General features: G+C 38.4%; 1 protein-coding gene across 1 annotated transcript; it reads right to left on the bottom strand.

Annotated features, from left to right (window-relative positions):
• Nucleotides 1-578: 578 nt before the first annotated feature.
• LOC140947763 (periodic tryptophan protein 2 homolog) lies at nucleotides 579-16,950 on the bottom strand. Its single transcript, XM_073396946.1, has 22 exons — nucleotides 16,919-16,950; nucleotides 16,722-16,834; nucleotides 13,457-13,551; nucleotides 13,124-13,223; nucleotides 11,421-11,564; nucleotides 10,958-11,093; nucleotides 10,274-10,370; nucleotides 9,695-9,731; nucleotides 9,404-9,544; nucleotides 9,079-9,286; nucleotides 8,222-8,370; nucleotides 7,821-7,968; nucleotides 6,518-6,668; nucleotides 4,886-5,066; nucleotides 4,451-4,544; nucleotides 3,978-4,031; nucleotides 3,756-3,858; nucleotides 3,445-3,510; nucleotides 2,948-3,166; nucleotides 2,085-2,310; nucleotides 1,469-1,606; nucleotides 579-901 (listed from the first exon to the last, which is right to left on the bottom strand). Coding segments are annotated over exons 1-22 (2,619 nt in total). The 5' UTR covers nucleotides 16,937-16,950; the 3' UTR covers nucleotides 579-900.
• Between the last annotated feature and the right edge of the window lie 593 nt (nucleotides 16,951-17,543).

Here is a 17,543-nt window from a genome sequence, read left to right as displayed (position 1 = left end):
GGATGCATTACGAATCCGACCCCGGCCAGGCTGGTTACCCCACCTTAAACGTTTACATGGCAAAATTTGACCCCGGCTGAGAGGGTAACCCGGTCTGGTAGACCGGGCTACCCGCCTTTGCGGGTCACCCCACCTATCATGTAAACGTGATCAAATTAAAATGAGAGATTAAATGGACAGGCGGGTTACCCCACCTAAGCGAGTTACCTCACCTACCTGGGGTTCCCCACCTCCATGTAAACAGGCCCTAAAGCAAATAACAAAAACTATAAAAAATAGGAAGTACTGACGAAAGAACAAGTAACGAAAAGAGAAGTAAGGAAGGAGCGGAAATAACGCACAGCCATGTTAATTTGATACGCCTCCTCCTGCACTTTTCCCTTATATGTTCACCACGCTCCATCGAAACTGCCAGCGACAGTACGCAGGCTACATGGAAAGTAAGTTTTGAAATACAGACTCATGAATACAAAAGGTTAAACTTGCATACCTTTGACGTTGAGAAAATCGAATACTCTGGAGTATAATTTCAGATGTTTAATTCAAGTTTTTCATTAAAGATATTTACATGGAAGAAAAAAACAGAATGAAATTGTTTGAATATTGGCGTAATCCCTCTTCACTGACAGAGTTATTACTCGTCGGATTTATATGTAAAGCAGTCCAGCGACGACAAAGGTCTTAGTAAAATCCTGCTTTTTACACTAAATCAAAAACGGAAGGCATTATTGGTTTACTCTAAAGTGAATCGCTCATTTACGAGCAAGCCAATCGGAGTGCTATGAAGACAGCATAACCATTCGCTGACTTGCTGTATGTACTCAGTAACTTGTCTTGTTGGGTTCAAATCTCGAAGAGTTCTAACAACTGTCACATTTCACCATTTTCACATTTTGCTGATCTGTGAATGTAAGATATTTTTTCTTTATTTTGAATCTTTCGAACAAGCTAAATTTAGAAATGACAGAGGAATTTAAAACGAGGGATGGGGATTGGAAGGAGGGAAAAATCCCACAGAACCGAGCGGTGAATTGGGTCATGCACGCTTTGGCTGCCGAAATTCACGATGTATGGTTGGTATATGCTATAAATTAGCAAAAAGTTTTTTCGAATTTTTGCTTTAAATTTTTTGCTCAATTATTTGCTATTTGAGAAGTTGCATCACTAGAGTATTTAGTTGATTCTTATTTAACCCACTTTTCGGTTTAGTTCTTCTGTGAAACCTCTGGTGTCACACTGGCAGGTAAACCGTTCCTTCCAAGGCGATTGCCTACAGAACTGCCCACCCAAGGGCCCTGAGAAGCGTTCTGAGCAAATATTGAACATTGAAAGATCTCCAGTCTCAAGACGTGTGAGAATAACAAATGGGTGCAAAGAATTCCCGAGACACTTTGCGTGGACAATAACGTCCATTCGTGTCTCCGGCTCATGACTTCTTATAACAACATTTATTTAGGGCCGCACATACCATAACGACATGTCCTTGTTATCAAACGGCACAGGCGATGCCGTACCCATGACGTCAGAGTTCTCATTATTATGGGCTGTACTGAGTAGATCAGCAAGTGATGTGATATAGCTGAGACTGTAAGCATTGCTCAAGCAGCTGCAACAGAAAAGCCGCAAAGATTTAGTTTATACTACTTATTATCCCCGCACAGCTATTAAATTCCAACTTTTTAAACAACTCAATCCGAAACGACAATAAAAATGAAAACTGCACGTTTGCAAGTCTCTCGCAAATCTGGGCATCCACTTATCAATATCTACAATTCCTCATGTGGCCCGGAAGGGCTAAAAAGAGAAACGCGCCGCTGGGCAAATCGCCGGACTTCTTTTTTAATTGCTACCTCAGCTAGGTTTGACTCGACTGACAAGCCACTTACACTACCTAACTGAATAGCTAAATTACAGTCCGACATGTTTGGGTTAGCTGTCTCTTCTGTGCTTCGGCCAGTAGCTTAACAAGGCAGAGCTAAATACCTTTCTTTTTTCAGAGCCAGACACGGCAAGTAGTAAAGGGACAGTTACAATTCAGTTTAGCAGTCTATGTATACGGCATTTCTTTGGACCGACTAACTTACATTTTGCCAAGGTCTTCCTGCTGTTTGGTAAGGCCCTTCTGTAAACTGCGTAAGACGACTAACAGTTTGTTGGACAGTGCTTTTAACTGTTGACCATGCGCACTTAAAATCTGTTGACACCACAACAGGTAAAAATGAAGATGACGTGACGTTTCCAGTTGTAGCGCGACAAACTTCAACACAAGTTCAATATAAGGATCTTTCAGTGACTGTACCACCAAGGGAACTAATGGATAACAAAGAGAAAAAACGTTGCTATTTTCCGTTTAAGGTCTATACGTTAAATTGATGTATTTTTGTGGAAATATTATCATAACCAATAGAGAAGATCACTCGTACAAACCCTAAAAATTCAACGAAATTCTATTTGCAGCTGCGACTCATGGAGAACTATTCTTTTTAATGTAAATTAAAGCGACCCATTGAAGATTCAAAGCTGAAACTATATATTCAGCAATTTAATTTACTAAAAGAAAAGAGTTATTTTCAAACAAACATAACATCTCTCAGAAACCAAGCTCCAGCCTAGCTCCAAAGTACGTACAATCTATGAGCTGAAGTGGAATACATTCTTTCAGAAGAGATAAAGAAACTGTTGACAGTAATCCATATGGTCTTTGCAAGAAGGATGTTGTCACCTAAGGGTGGAGACAGTACGGCACAATTGTCGAGATTGTATAGATAGCTGTAAACCCTGGGCGGGATCATACTTAATGATCTCCCTCAATAAAACTTGCCTGCAACTGCAGCGCTAAATCATCGTATACTTCTGTGCCGTTTGTAACTTTTATTATGCACGCTAGTGTTGGTAAGATAGTACGTGGATCTACTGTATAAAGGTGTTTCGTTAACTCAATACTGACTGTCAAATGGTTTAACAGCCTCCATAACTTGACAAATCAGGTGTGGCTCATTCAGTCTCAAACTCATTATTAGTGCTTTTGTGTGTTCGTTGTCGCTACTGGCTTGTAATGTCCTCTCAGGAGTCACATCACAGTCCAGTTGAAATGGATCAAAAACAATATCAGACTCCAGTGAATAAACCAAAAGTCCTTCAGTACTAGCAGCAGCCCATGACCGGCCTACAAACAAAAAACATCCACTGCTGATTAAATCAGTTTAATACAGTTTTAAAAACTTTCTTCTAGCTGAGGACAAGAAAATTTCACGAAGCAAAGAACACAACCTTTTAATTTAACACATTCTCCTGTCCAAACAATTTAGGATGCCTCCATAGCGAGAAATATTCTCACTACCTTCCACTATTGCCGAGACGCCTCGATAGCAATAATACTGGGGCCGGATCACCAGTAACAAAAACGAGATTGCACCGGAAGTCTGTCAATCAAAATATCGTTACCTGTTGGTGAGAACTGTAGAGATTTGACTCGAATTTCTGGCTGGGTTCTCCTGGAACTCATATCACCTGCGACAGTAATAACACACCAAAAAAACATTGCATGGTACCGGTGACTTATTTTAAGTTTCCTACTGTATGAATACCACATCAACAGAAAGTGTTTTTCGCAAGCTTACTGAGTGCTAATTAAAATTACTTGACAACTTAGCGAGTGGCCATCATAATACAACAACAAACAACAAAACAAAAGACCACAAATTAATTTACTTGGTTGGTGCCCCCCCCCCCCCCCTCCCTCATGGCTGGCTTACCATGTAACACCCCAGGAAGGGACACTGATTCCTGATCATTTACATTATCATCAATTTGGTCCTGTGGTCCTGCATCTGTCATATTACCACTGTGAAGAAATTCCTGAAAAAAAAGTCATAGAGCAACCCTATTAGACATCCACCGGTGACCAGTACTTCACCAAGGCAACAAGAAACAGGGTAATTTGGAAATTTTGGGGAAAAAGGTAGGCATACGATTACCTTCATTCCATCACAAGACAAGTTTTTTGAAATCTCAAACCGTTTAATCAGGACCTAAATAAGGTGAAAAAGAGTATCTTAGAATAGGAAAAGGAAAGTTCGACTCATCTTTGTCAATAATCAATTAACAATCCTAAACTGGTCCTTACTCACATATTAAGCTAAGAGAAATTTTGGCACCCTCTTCACCTTACGGACAATTCTTTTGATACCAAAAAAAAGAAAACTTAATGTATTTCTTACCTCTATGAAGACTGAGGATACCACTCTGTCTCAGATAATGCGGCGGACACTTTACCTTTTGGCCTTCTTCTAAAGGGGGTTTGACTCTATATTTCTACTCGGCAACTACTAATACAAGAAGTTAAGATACTTGAGGCCTTTCTTTCCTTCTACTCTACCAAACTTTATAGAACCCTTCAGTTACGAGCTCATCATTGTATATTTAATCTACAATCGGAAGCTACACTCACCTGCTGTTGCACGTGATAAATACAAACAAATTTGGATCTTCCACCAGCTAAAACACATTTTCCATCAGCAGTGTAGCACAAACTGGTAAAACACCTTAATAAGAGACAAAACAGATAAGACTCCAATAAATGAGCACTTTTATACATCCCCATATCTAGTTGGATTTAATCGCGTCTAGCGAAAATTATGGCCAGAACGCGAGGTTTGTTGCGTGCCGTCCGATAAGCCCCAAATCATTACACTATGAAGAGGAGGGGGAAATGGAGAGAGCAAGGAGAAAAGAAAAAAAAATGCACTCTTAGTTCTGTTTATGACGGCTCGTGTTAAAATGGGTTTGTAAGAGGAAAACTGGTTGAACAACAAGAACATTTACGCAGAAACTTTTTTACGTCTACCATCAACAACTTGCTGAGAATAGTTAACCTGATACTTACTTTGATGAAAGCATGGTCTGAGCAGTTATCTTATCTGAGCTCCGCCTTCCAGGAGCAAGGTCCCTTCGTCCTTCCACTGATGCAGTTTGTAAACCTGTTCTTACATCAAAGAAACTTATCTGTCCATCCAGTGATGCTGCTGCCACCTCCAAGCCGTCAGGACGTACGGTCACTGCCAACACTAAAGTAATGCAGGTCAGTTTAACCCCCATATTTCTTTATAATCGTAAGTGCACTGAGTATTGCACCACCAATTTTAGCCCAAGTTGTAAACTCGTATCATAGAATATAGAAGAAAGAAATCAAACACCAAAATAACTGAAAAAATATACGTTCTCCCATGCAAATTGATAGTGATCACCATAGATGAATTTGGAGTTGTTACTTTTGGAGTTTGGATTCCGTTAAATATAAAGTCAATTCCCCTTGACTGTCAGCAGACGACCCTTCTTGACATCGTATTGATATGCCAGCTCTTGATTTCGACTTAACTTCTTAAGTACAACGTTTTACTAAGAGTGCTACGAGCTCTTTCAACTGACCAAGCAGGAGGACTAGGGCTGTTCTTGAAAGACGATGGGGCTGGAATGGTCACATACTTCAAGGGGAAACCACTACCATATCTACTAACATATTTACAGCCCTCTTAAAGGGCACTAAAGAGTACAAGAAAAAGTAGTTGTCCCAAATCCATCTGGAGAAGGACTGTAGAGGAAGAAGTCAGGTCTTTTTAAAAGCTTCCAACTGGGAGAGACGGGAATGGAAAAGCTTAATAATGCCCCACAAGCCACTTGGCTTTGAAGGAGGAGACGAGGGGCAGGATATTAGGGAGCTTAAGCAACTACGACGACGACCACAACGACAACTTCAAACAACAACTGGTTTTATAAGCAAAACAACAGCTCTGTACGTGCATTACGCTTTTTAGTACATTTCTTTGACGTCCACTGCACGACTAAAGGTGATGTTACACGGGACGATTCGCAACGACGATTTTTCGCGCAACACAGCGTTGCAGTGCTGGAACAATGTTGTAACCATTCGAAACAACGTTGCAACAATGTTGCAACACAGTGTTGCGCTAAGAATCGTCGTTGTGAATCGTCTCGTGTAACATCACCTTAAGACGTAAAACCTCCATGCGACGTTTTATGGAGGACGTGGACATACGAAGACGAATTCTCCTTTCTCTTTTTGAACCTGGATAAAGTCCTTATGAATTCAACTCCTGACATATAAAGCGGGTCCAAATAGACGCGATAAAGTCTGAAAGAACGCAATTTTCTTTAGCGACGTCTTTACTTCCGTCGTCGTTGTCGTTGGTTAAGGTCCCTAATGAAGATGACGACGATAACTGAACATCCATGAACTCAGTCTTAACACTGGCTATTAGCTATTGCTACAAAGTGAATAAATCTCCAGCTGGTGTATAACCTCTGGACAGCATTTTATTCAGTGGAAAGCTTGTACTATCCAAATTTCCAATAGCTGACACCATAGCCTGGAAACGCTTGCTAAGCAGGCTACTGACACCAGGAGGTTGGTTAATATCGGACTCAGTTTCTACACGATGCTGTATGCATAGCAACATGATTACTTTCAAAAGTATGAAAAGAAGACAGATTAACAAACCCTCAGATCCCACATTTAGTGTTTCCCATGTTACTTTGCTGTCAAACATGTTCCACAGTCTAACAGTTTTGTCCCATGAGCCTGAGACCAAAAGTGGCTGAGAAGAACTGAACACTAGTCCAGAAATAGGTCCCTCGTGTCCAGCAAGTACCTGCAAAAGCAAAACACCACGATCTAGCTTACACATGATATTTAACAATATTGACAACACTTTTCCATTGTGTAAACTCTCATACATCATCGAAATGACGTATAAATGTTCATATAAGTGAATAGTGGTCTTATTGCAAAGGTACAATACAATGGGGTTTAAAATTTCAAACAATAATTCGTGGAAAACTTTGTGTACGAACCATACATACACACTTTATTACCACTTCCCCATGGAGGATTTTCAGAGGTAATAATAAAAACTAAAATATACATGACATTACAGTTTGAACTATTTAATTAGAATAAATCATCAATAAAAACTAAAAAATAGATTAAGCAAAAATATTGCAAAATACAATAAGAAGAATAAAACGAGTCTAAGAAAGAAGCCTGCACATAGCACAAGTCAATTCTAATCAAATATAGGGACAAAAATTACGTATGAGGCTTAACTTAAGACAACGTTTAAAATGGCTCACTGATTATCGTTAGGTGACTGTTCTATAATAAAAATATGTTTGGCCGTTAGTTGTTCTAAAAAGAGGAATTTTGATCATTTGAGAATTTCTTGTTCTGCAGGCTAACCCTAACCCTCACCCTAATGCTAACCTTGGTAGTAGAGAAGCTCATTAAGCTAGAGCTATGTGGTCGAATTTCCTTTTTCCACTTACAATATGACAGGCAAATTTTTGGACTGCCTGTAACTTGCTTAAATTTGTTCAAGAGGTATTACTCCAGACAGTGAAACAGTAGAACAGTTTACTGAAGATTAATACATTTATCATAGTAACAAGCGACTGCTTGTCTAAAGAGTGCTTAACTCAATTAATTTGAGCCAGACGTGACATTCACGATGAGCAGAGAAAAAGAAAAAAACACTACATGATTTCCATTGTCTAGTAACCAATAAGCCTGCAAGAGATCATTTTGTTGTTCCCAAATTATGATATTGTTTAGTTACGTTCAGTGGTACATCATAACATATCCAACAGGTCAAACGACTTCTACTGGTTCTCGGGATGCAAGTAAAATATGCATGACAAAGATAATTTTTCAAAGAAAATTCCTTAGAAACTTCAGAGCATCAGTTTTTTGGCAATTAGACAATTTGTAGGTTGCTGGAATAAAAACGTTTAGAACTGCAAGCTACCTCAAGAAGTCTTCCTGTTTTCATAGACCAAACAAAAACTTCAAATGTATCAAGTGAACCAGAGCAGACCACCTCTCCACTGCTATCAACAGTTAAACATGAGAACTGGACAGGATGAGGAGAAGTAAAGGTACGGAAATTTCTGTACCTGGAAAGATGAAAATAACATGATTGTTTTCTCCTGATGTTTAGTAATCTTGGTGAATTTATATATTATTGGGTAGACTAGCTAGCATGGTTCTTATGTTCCCTACAAGTTCCACCAAATGCACTGTTCAGGTCTGTTTTTAATGGATTAATTTAAATTAATTAAACTTAAATAATGTCAGTCTACGTAACTGAGTCAGAGAGCGGGTAGCCCTACATCCAAGTTTGTAAGAAAAAGTGATGGAGTTTTGTACCTTTTCAGGTCAAATGCCCTAACAGTACCATCCAGGGAACAACTCAAAACAACTTGACTGTTGGGTGTGAATATAACACCTGTCACCGAACATGTATGTTCACTGAATGTTACAAAACAGAAACCAGACATCACATTCCACAGCTTGACCTGAAAGTTCAAGAAAGTAAACTATTCAGTCAACTGCAGTGTTTTCTTGTAACCTTTTTGTGATAAACTTGCATTTGAGAAGTAATTATTGTAAATTGTTCATGTACAAAGTAAATTGTCAGTAACCACTCCTCTCAGGGCATTTTTGGGGTACCCATCCTATACTCTTCATTAAGCACAGGGTTGTGAGATGAGGCTTTAGATGAATCATCTCCAGCTGAGAAGACTAGAATGTGTAACCATTTGCAGATGTCAGTTTTTTACAGACCTCAGGATTTGAAACCACATCTTCCTGCTCAGCACATATCCAGTTGTTGATGAGGTCCTTGGAATCAATACAGTGGCTTTTTCATAAGCTCAACATAGCAGTTCTAGCTATTTGCTCAATCTTTCCTGTCTCTGCCACTTTTCTGTTACCACCCTGTTCATGTAATATGTGTGACAAAAACAAAAAAATTGTTTTCTTTACTAACAACAGCCAGCACTTATGTCTGCTTTAGTTCTTTAGTCTTCTTCTTCCTTTCAGGTCTGATATAAGAATGTAAACAGCCTACCCCACTAAACAAATAGCACCTTTGGCCTGATTTCACCTAATAAAACCAGAGCAAATATATCAAATACCAAGGTTTTTCAGAGAAATAGTCACAATGTTATAAATTTTATTTATGTATCATTTAGAGAACCACAAAGTTAGCAGTAGATACTAACCTTGCAATCATCTCCACCAGTTGCCACATAATTTCCATCTTGGGAATAGCAAATAGTGTTCATGTCATAGTAGTGACCTTGCTGTTTTAGTACATATGTTTCACTTTGCCACTCCCACACCAACAACTGTCCTAAGTTACTACAACCAAATGCCAGCCACTCCCCACTAGGGTTCACTGCCACTGTTTTGATTGTCTGTTGTGATATGCTGGACAAACACAATACACTCATTTTAATTGATTATTTTCTACTAAAATAGTTCGTTGGTGTATAGGATGGAAATTCAACTCAACAGAAGAAATTAGTGAAAAAAATTAATGAATACCTTAATGAATGGATAAGAACAAAGTCTGGTACTTCATGCAATGTGAACACACCACTTGAAAATCCAGCAATAAGGAGAGATGCTGATTTATGGAAGGCACTGGTTGTCAGCTGGGCAGGACTTTCTTGCTTGTAAAAATGCCTGGTTTTTAAAGATCAATGGACCAAACAAATAACTAATGGCAAATGATCATAAGTAGAGCTCAGCACTTAGCTGGAGTGAAACAAAGAAAAAAACACTTTAGACAGCTCAAAAAGGTCTCTGCAGACAGACAGTTACTTTACTACTTACTTGAAGAGCTTCTTCCACTTAACTGGATTTTCACTATCTGGAAAAGAATAGCAATTCCAAAAAAAATTAATTTCTATAATATAAATGGAACTTCATATAATAGTAAAGTACTACTTTACTCTATCAACGTCTTACTTTAGAAAGCTGGTTTACTAACTTAGAACAAACGCCACTGAATCGTAGCTAACAGTTACCACTGCTGTACAAACGACTTATTGACGAGATCAAGTAAAACTTCAACTACGAGGGAATGACAATTTGACTAACAATAGACGACTGTTTAACTGTGACAATAGAAGGATCGAAACACACCAATTACTGATAACGAGTCTTCATAGCCAATAACATCACGGCTTAACTGACAGACGACCAATAACATCGCAACGTAATTGACCAATCAGATCAATAACCAGAGGATAATACCTTCAACTGACGTGATAGAACTCACTTTGATTCTGAAGATGACTACCGCACAGGTTGTCAAAACGTCAGTCACGTACTGTCAACAACAACAGTCCTATTCAGGACTACGTTCACCCGGACGATCAAACTCAACCTACTTTTGAAATAATTATTTACCTTCCTGACTGGGGTAAAGTTCAGCAAGGTGCACACTCTCCAGCCAAGTATTGCATTTCCAGCAAAGTAAAACACCATCCTGACTCACACTATATATCTGATTCAATGATGTTAAGACAAATGTACTGAATTAAATGTAAAGGCACTCATAGCTTGTACTATTGCCTCTCAAAATTTCTAGACTAGCAGTAGCCATTGGCTAGGAAGTGGAGGTGAAACTCCTTTCAAATGTAGGTGAATGCCCTTTAGTTACAGAGTCAACAAAAGGAGTCACTGCAGATCATGAAAAATGGATTGAACAAAACAGAAAACAAGACATATTTAATTTAACGATTTTATTCGCAGCTGCTCCCCGAATGGTAAGGAGAGAGGAGACGTTTGTATTCGCCAGCAATTAAAGATACATTATATATTGAAACAGTAATGAGTGTGTACAGTCATGCACAAAGTCTTATTTTTCAATCGAATATTCAATCCGTGTACAATGACCAAAGGCCACTGATATGCAATACAACACAATGAAACAGCTTAAATTGCCACTGGAGTTTAAAGCTTATTGAAGCAGGCTCGTTTTGTCACCCACAATAAACAAAAAAATTTCTAGATATAAACACAATTTGCCTTAAATTTCTATAACGACCACCTTCACAAGTACATCACACAAGTGGCAGTTAACAAGGATACATCCAAAGAGTTTTGAACAAAATAACATCCTATTACAGTATTCCGGTGGCCAGACAAGGTGACTGGAAGAAAACCATTTATTGGAAATAACGAAAAGATGCGACTTGTCATGTCTCTGCTTCCCACCACAAAAAACCTGCAAAAATTGAACATAAATTTGAACACTAACAAGAATCAACTCACAACATTAAAACACTCCTTTATACTTCAAATTTGCTTGCTTGAGGCAAGTCGGGTGGTTTGCAGTCACCTTAGGCTTAATGCTCAGATATATTCTTTGCCAACTTAAGTTAAAATACACTGCAGTCATGAAATTTGAAATTTCTTTGTAAGCTGCTCACGTTTTAATTGACACTTGACGACTGAAGGCCTAATAACTTTAGAATACTAAGATATCATATATAAAATATTTGTAGCTTCTCAACCTCATCATTTAGGGTCATATATATCATGATGTACTAACCTGGAGTCTGATGACCAGTCAATACAAACAGTTTCATCATAGAGACCAGTATATGTTCTATGAACAGAAAATGGTGCAAACTCTTTGCTGTGGGCAGGAGCATGCCAAACCTGCACATGCTTTCCATAAGTAACTGCAATGTATCTAGCAGAGATATACCAATAATCAATGCCTAAGGGTCAAAAAATCATTAAGTCACACTTGAACTATACAACATCCTCGTTGTCCCTTTTACTTTTGAGTGATTTAAGATGGCTTTTGGGTGATATTTGACAAAGATGCCACACCACTTTAATTTCTTCTTTTCTTGCTCTAAAATGCTCTACCTGATGAAATCCTCAAACCAACCTGTCAGCTTGGCAATTTCCCTGCTAGCAGAAGCCTCTTTTTCCTGGTATTTGGCAGGCAAGAATACCAGGGAACAGGTCTCTGCTAGCAGCATAACCTGAGATCAGGTGTTATTTTTATTTTTATTTTTTGGTTTGCTTCTTTGGCTTGAGAGGGAAAAAAATAACGCCTGATACATTCATTTAACAAGCCGTCAACCGCCCCGTAATTTACATAATCTAACGTCTCCGTTACCTGTCATGTTATTAGCCAATAAGCGTTTACCATACAGGAATCAAATTCTGGCGCGAATAATGTCTCTTTTGAAATCAATTTTAGGGAAAAGAAAATTTTTAAGTACATCCATGTTCAGATGGCGGTTCGATTCCTAAAAAAAATTTAAATGTGTTGTTTTTGTGATGAAATACTGCTAGCTGGAGCTGCCGTACCTCTATTTAACAGCTACAAATAATAAAAAATTTACTGGTTAAAGCTTGTTGACTTCGTTCTGTGCCGAAAGCAGTGAAAAAGAAAATTACGCTGAAGCACCATATTTCACGAACTGAAAGGTGTTGAGAAAGCGAAGATCGCTCAGGATAGTTCGCAGATTTCTGAAGGAGGAATTACAGTCAAACCAGGTCACGATTCCATTCATGAATTGATTATTTGAAAAGCCGAACCCGTTTGTCGCTTCTGTAACTTGTAGCCGGTATCAAATTGCATTCAAATGATCGGTGAAGTTTTGACTGCAACTTTTCAGTATACGATGAGATGGAAAATATTTCAATGGATGAAACTTCTATTTAGGCATTCTAAAAATTCAAGAAAACTGAGCCGGCAGAAATTTCATAACGAACTCGCGTGTGTATTCACTGCTCATTACGCAAGCAAAAATGCAGACTGAAATCAACAAAAACTAACGGATGGCGGCATTTTGGCCAATCGGAACAGCGCAAATCATCTGTATTGTTTCCTATCCAATTAGAAAAAAGTCCAGATTCTGGCTTTATTTTTACATGTGATCTGACAAAGAAATGTATCATGTCCTCTTCCCGTGAGAGACATAAAGGGATAATAGGGAGAGGGCATGATCTCAGGCTACTAGCAGCATGGCAGTATTTGGCAATCTTTGGGCATATCACAATTATTCACTTTTGCCAAAAAAATCTTCAAAGGTCCATTTAAAGCTGTGACACAATAATGAGTTAATAAGACACTGCATCTGTACCTACATATCTGCAACCCTCCAGAGTTAATAACTAACATATATTCAGTGTTTCCTAGTAACCTCCATGAAAGTATAGAAGACTTTGTTACAAAACACAGCTCTGAACGCCAAAGAGAACAATATACTGGTATTCAGCTGTTTTACTTACCTTCCATTTGGACAAAATTTTAAATCAAAAACTGGCTTTTTGAAGTTAAACTGATGAAGAACAGTTTTCCTCTTAAGATTGGCTACAATGCACCTTCCATCTGCAACAAGAGAGAAGTGTCCTTGCTATCTTAAACACATAATAATATTACCAAACCATGTAAAGAAATAAATGTTAGTGTTTTATCAGTGTTATAAATACTCCCCCCTTAATTCTGCCACCACCTGAGCAACAATAGGATGAGCTTTGCTTATGAAACATAAATGCAGGCCACTGTGTTTGTACCAAATGTCTTATTATCACTTACGTGCTACCAAATTCTGCCATACAAACCTTCATCAACTGCAACGAGTATCATGCCATCTGGACACAAACTAATTCTTGAAATATTCTTATGGTTTTCAAAAGGTAGAGTCCATGATCTGTTACTAATACAACAAAAAGAACATGAAAATTAAAATATTTTATGTAAACCTCGCATTATGTGGGGTCACAATCAAGTTGCAGGCCCACATCAGTTAGCCTGGTCCATCAAATTGAGGAGTAACATTTGTTGAATGGCCACCATATATCACACAGTGCAAAGAATATCATTTTTACAGCTTGCCATTCGGGCAAGCTGCATGAAGCTAGCATTTACTAGCCCAGACATCATTTCAACTAGCCCCAAAAGCTTTTTGATGAGCAGAATTGATTTCACAGTTCTTCTGTTATTTGAATTCCTCGAAAAACATCACTTGCCCATCGGGCAAGTTAAAAACAGAATTCTCTAGCCCGATAGCAAAATCCACTAGCCTGCGGGCTATCAGACACTACTTTCTTTGCACGTTGTATCATCAAGGATATTTCTTTTATTGAGTCTTCCCAAAGAAGCGGTGCATGATTTATTTTGAACGAATGCTGTTATGCATTCCTGCTACAGTTGCAGATCAAAACTGGCAATTGTTGAAGGAACAGCGCACAGTCGAAAAATCTGACAACATTCTAAAAGATTAACTCCAATATAGCTACTATTGCTTTTCCAACCAAACTTATCAGTTTCAGAGGATCCATACAAAATTAATATTCTAGCACAATCCCACTCTGAAACAGTCTCTAATTTTCCGTTTTATATGTTCTGGCTCAGTTTTATCCTCCATTTGACGTTTCATTTCTTTTGTTTTTGGGTATGGTAATGTATAATGAGTTTAAAACAAAGAAAAACTGAAACCACTGATAAAATTGACCCACAACATATACATCATTCCATCTACATCTACAGCATGTACATATATTAGGTCGGTAAAAATCGCTAAGACATCACACCAACCATAAAATAATATAAAATAATGATATAAAATTTAATAACAGTAACTATGTACAGGAGCCCATAACCCGGAGCGTCTAACTTCCATACTGCGCCTATGCAACGACGTTTTCACAAGTAGGTTTATTTTTAGATAAGCTTTTCCCCACGAACTGCTTTTGAAAAGCCAAACACTAGCAATTGCATCATCAGTGATAAACTTTTAATACGTAACTAGGACAACTCCTTCACATTTAAAAAAAACATAGCGGACACACGTGAGGAATCTTCAGAGGAGTCTTCTGGCAGTACTTCAAACGACATTTTAAGTATTTACACAGAAACTAGCAGTTCAGAAGAAGATTTACAAAACCTAGCCAGGACGTCTACTTCATCGACGAGAACGCATAATTCACGCAAAGGGAATTAAATCGAAATCATCTTCGAAATAGCTGACTATGAAAAGGTCCAAGCGAGCTACTAACAGTCTAAACGACGATCAAATGCAGGAATTGACCTCGTGAGACAGTTATTTTTCGCGGGAAAAGCTTATCTAAAAATAAACTCACTTGTAAAAACGCCGTTGCACGAGTTTATGGCAGTTGAACGCTCCGGGTTATGGGCTCCTGCTATGTAACTACTACTTAAGAAAAGCTGACAAATTAGATTTCAAAGACTCCAATGAAGTTGATGATACAATGGCCCCAGGGAGGCAGTTCCAGTCAGCTATAGTTCTCGGAAAATACAAACATTTAAATATGTCCTTATTTGCATATGGCACGTTTGTCTCCCGGAATGTTGAATTAAATATTTTCGGCTATCTATATCAACAAGACAATGAATTAGTTTGTACATAAGTGTTAACCTAAAGTGTCTTCCTCTCATTTCCAGCGTATTCCACCCTAAGTCTTTAATCATGTCTGTAATGCTCGCATATCTATCATTAGAAAAAGCCAACTAGTGGTCTATTATCAATGCTGTGTTCTGATTGGTTGAGCTACTACTAGGCTATATGTTATAGCCCACTAGTAGCGAAAAGCGCCGGCTTTGAAAACCAAAACAATGGCGGCTGAATCACGTTTTCCTCATGGCCTCTGAGTCAATAGCCCATGAGGCCAAAGGCTGAATGGGCTATTGACTCAGAGCCCATTTAGGCTTGAGGAACAATTGTTAATAATCCCATGAGTTACTTATAATAGTACAAACAGGACAGATGGCAAATTGTGGTTGCTAGAAATATCTGAGTCCTAACTGTTCATCAGTACTTTAGGATGCCTAAAACATTACTCCTTTCTTTATTTGTTTGTTTTATTCAGTCTTCTAAGTCTATGCAGCTTAATGGTAACTCTACAAGCTAGCTATTGACAAGCAATTACCAGATCAGTTTACTAATGGCGATAATATTGTAGTTTCATAAGTAGGTGGGATATGATAGTCTGGACAAGTATAGTCCTGAATAGGTCGACTGTTGTTGACAGTGACTGATGTTTCAACAACCTGTGTGGTAACCATCTTCGGAGTCAAAGTGAGTTGTATTATGTCAGTTGTTTGTATTAAACTCTGATTATTGACCTGATTGGTCAATTACTAAAGTAAGTCATGATGTTATTGGTCATCTGTCAGTTAAGCCAAGATGTTATTGACTATGAAGACTGTGATTGGTCAGTTTTGATCCATCTTTTGTCACAGATTATCTGTTGTTTATTCACAGTCAAATTGTCAGTTGCCCAGTCATTCTGTGGTAGTCAGATTTGCTTGAGCCATCAATAATTCACCTATATGGTGCTGGTAACTGCTGAATGTGATTCAGTGGCATTTGTTCCAATTAAGTCAGTAAACCAGCTTTCTAAAGTGAGTCATTGATAGTAGTCTGTAGAATACATAATGCATGTCATAGAGTCCCAGTCGATTCAATGTTTTGTCTGTAAATGATGTTCAACAATGTGATTGTTGACATCACCATTTCTTGTTGCCCTCTTGTGTTTAGACAGATGTGTGCTAAGGTTTGATGGTCTCACCAATGTAAGTGAGACCTGCAATCTATAGGGGCCAATACATGTAACAAAACTTCAGTTATTCGGAGCTTGAACGTACAACACAGCCGACAACAAGAACGAACAGCAACAAAAAAGTTGAAGTCCAATAAGCCGGCTTAGTAGCTCCAATAAGCTACCCTGACATAAGAATGAGTTAAATCAACTTAAGCTAACATCATGTTAACTTTAACAGTGCATTAATTTTAAAAAACCGTACAGAAATATTACTGAGGCAAGGTTATCCAGATCCTTGATAACAAATGTTTACACCACTTACTTTTTAAGGTCAAAGACAGATACTCTGTTGCCTACTGGACTCAAAATACAGTCGCCATCCTCATTGAAAACAATATTACCTTGCCGATAGACGGTGCCTAGCAAGTTAGAAAACTAAACAGGAAGCACAATTAGAACTATATATATACTGTCTGCTTGAATGACTTCAGAGATTCAGGAGATTGTTCAGATACATACCTTGAACGAAAGTGCCATTTCAAGACGTAGAATGCTTCACGTGGAAAATCATCATGTGCTTGGCCCCCAGAGCTACTCGGCTTTATCTGCACTGGTAATAAACCCTCGTTCATATACGGTACACCAATTATATAACACCATAAAAAATCCAAGTAAAATACCTTCACGTAACATGTAACGTAACTTACACTACGAGTAGTCCCCATTTTTCCTCAGGGATAGTAGCCCTAACCCTAACCTTAGGGATCATTTCGGATTCGACGCGAAAAAAATGGGGATCATTTCGGGACTGGAGATAATATAGGGGTGGGGAAAAAGGGGAATTTCATATATCCCATGATGCATCGCTTCATACTATATTATCAAGCTTCCGAACGCACGTGATTCTATCAGTTCTCATAGGTTCAAACAGGGATGCGACAGTTGAACAACCAGTCAGTATAAAATATGGACTGCGGACTGCGGACTACGGACTGGGTATAAAATACGGACTAGGTATAAAACATGGACTAGGTATAAAACGCGGACTGCGGACTGTGGACTGGGTATAAAACACGGACTACGGACTACTTTCGTAAAAACGGTGCTAATTGGTTCTAGGTAAGGAAAAATAAGATCAAAAGAT

Source organism: Porites lutea, chromosome 9, assembly GCF_958299795.1.
Source record: "Porites lutea chromosome 9, jaPorLute2.1, whole genome shotgun sequence".
NCBI lineage: Eukaryota > Metazoa > Cnidaria > Anthozoa > Scleractinia > Poritidae > Porites > Porites lutea.
Note: the sequence above shows the minus strand (reverse complement) of the source record. Positions and strands in the feature narration are given on the sequence as shown.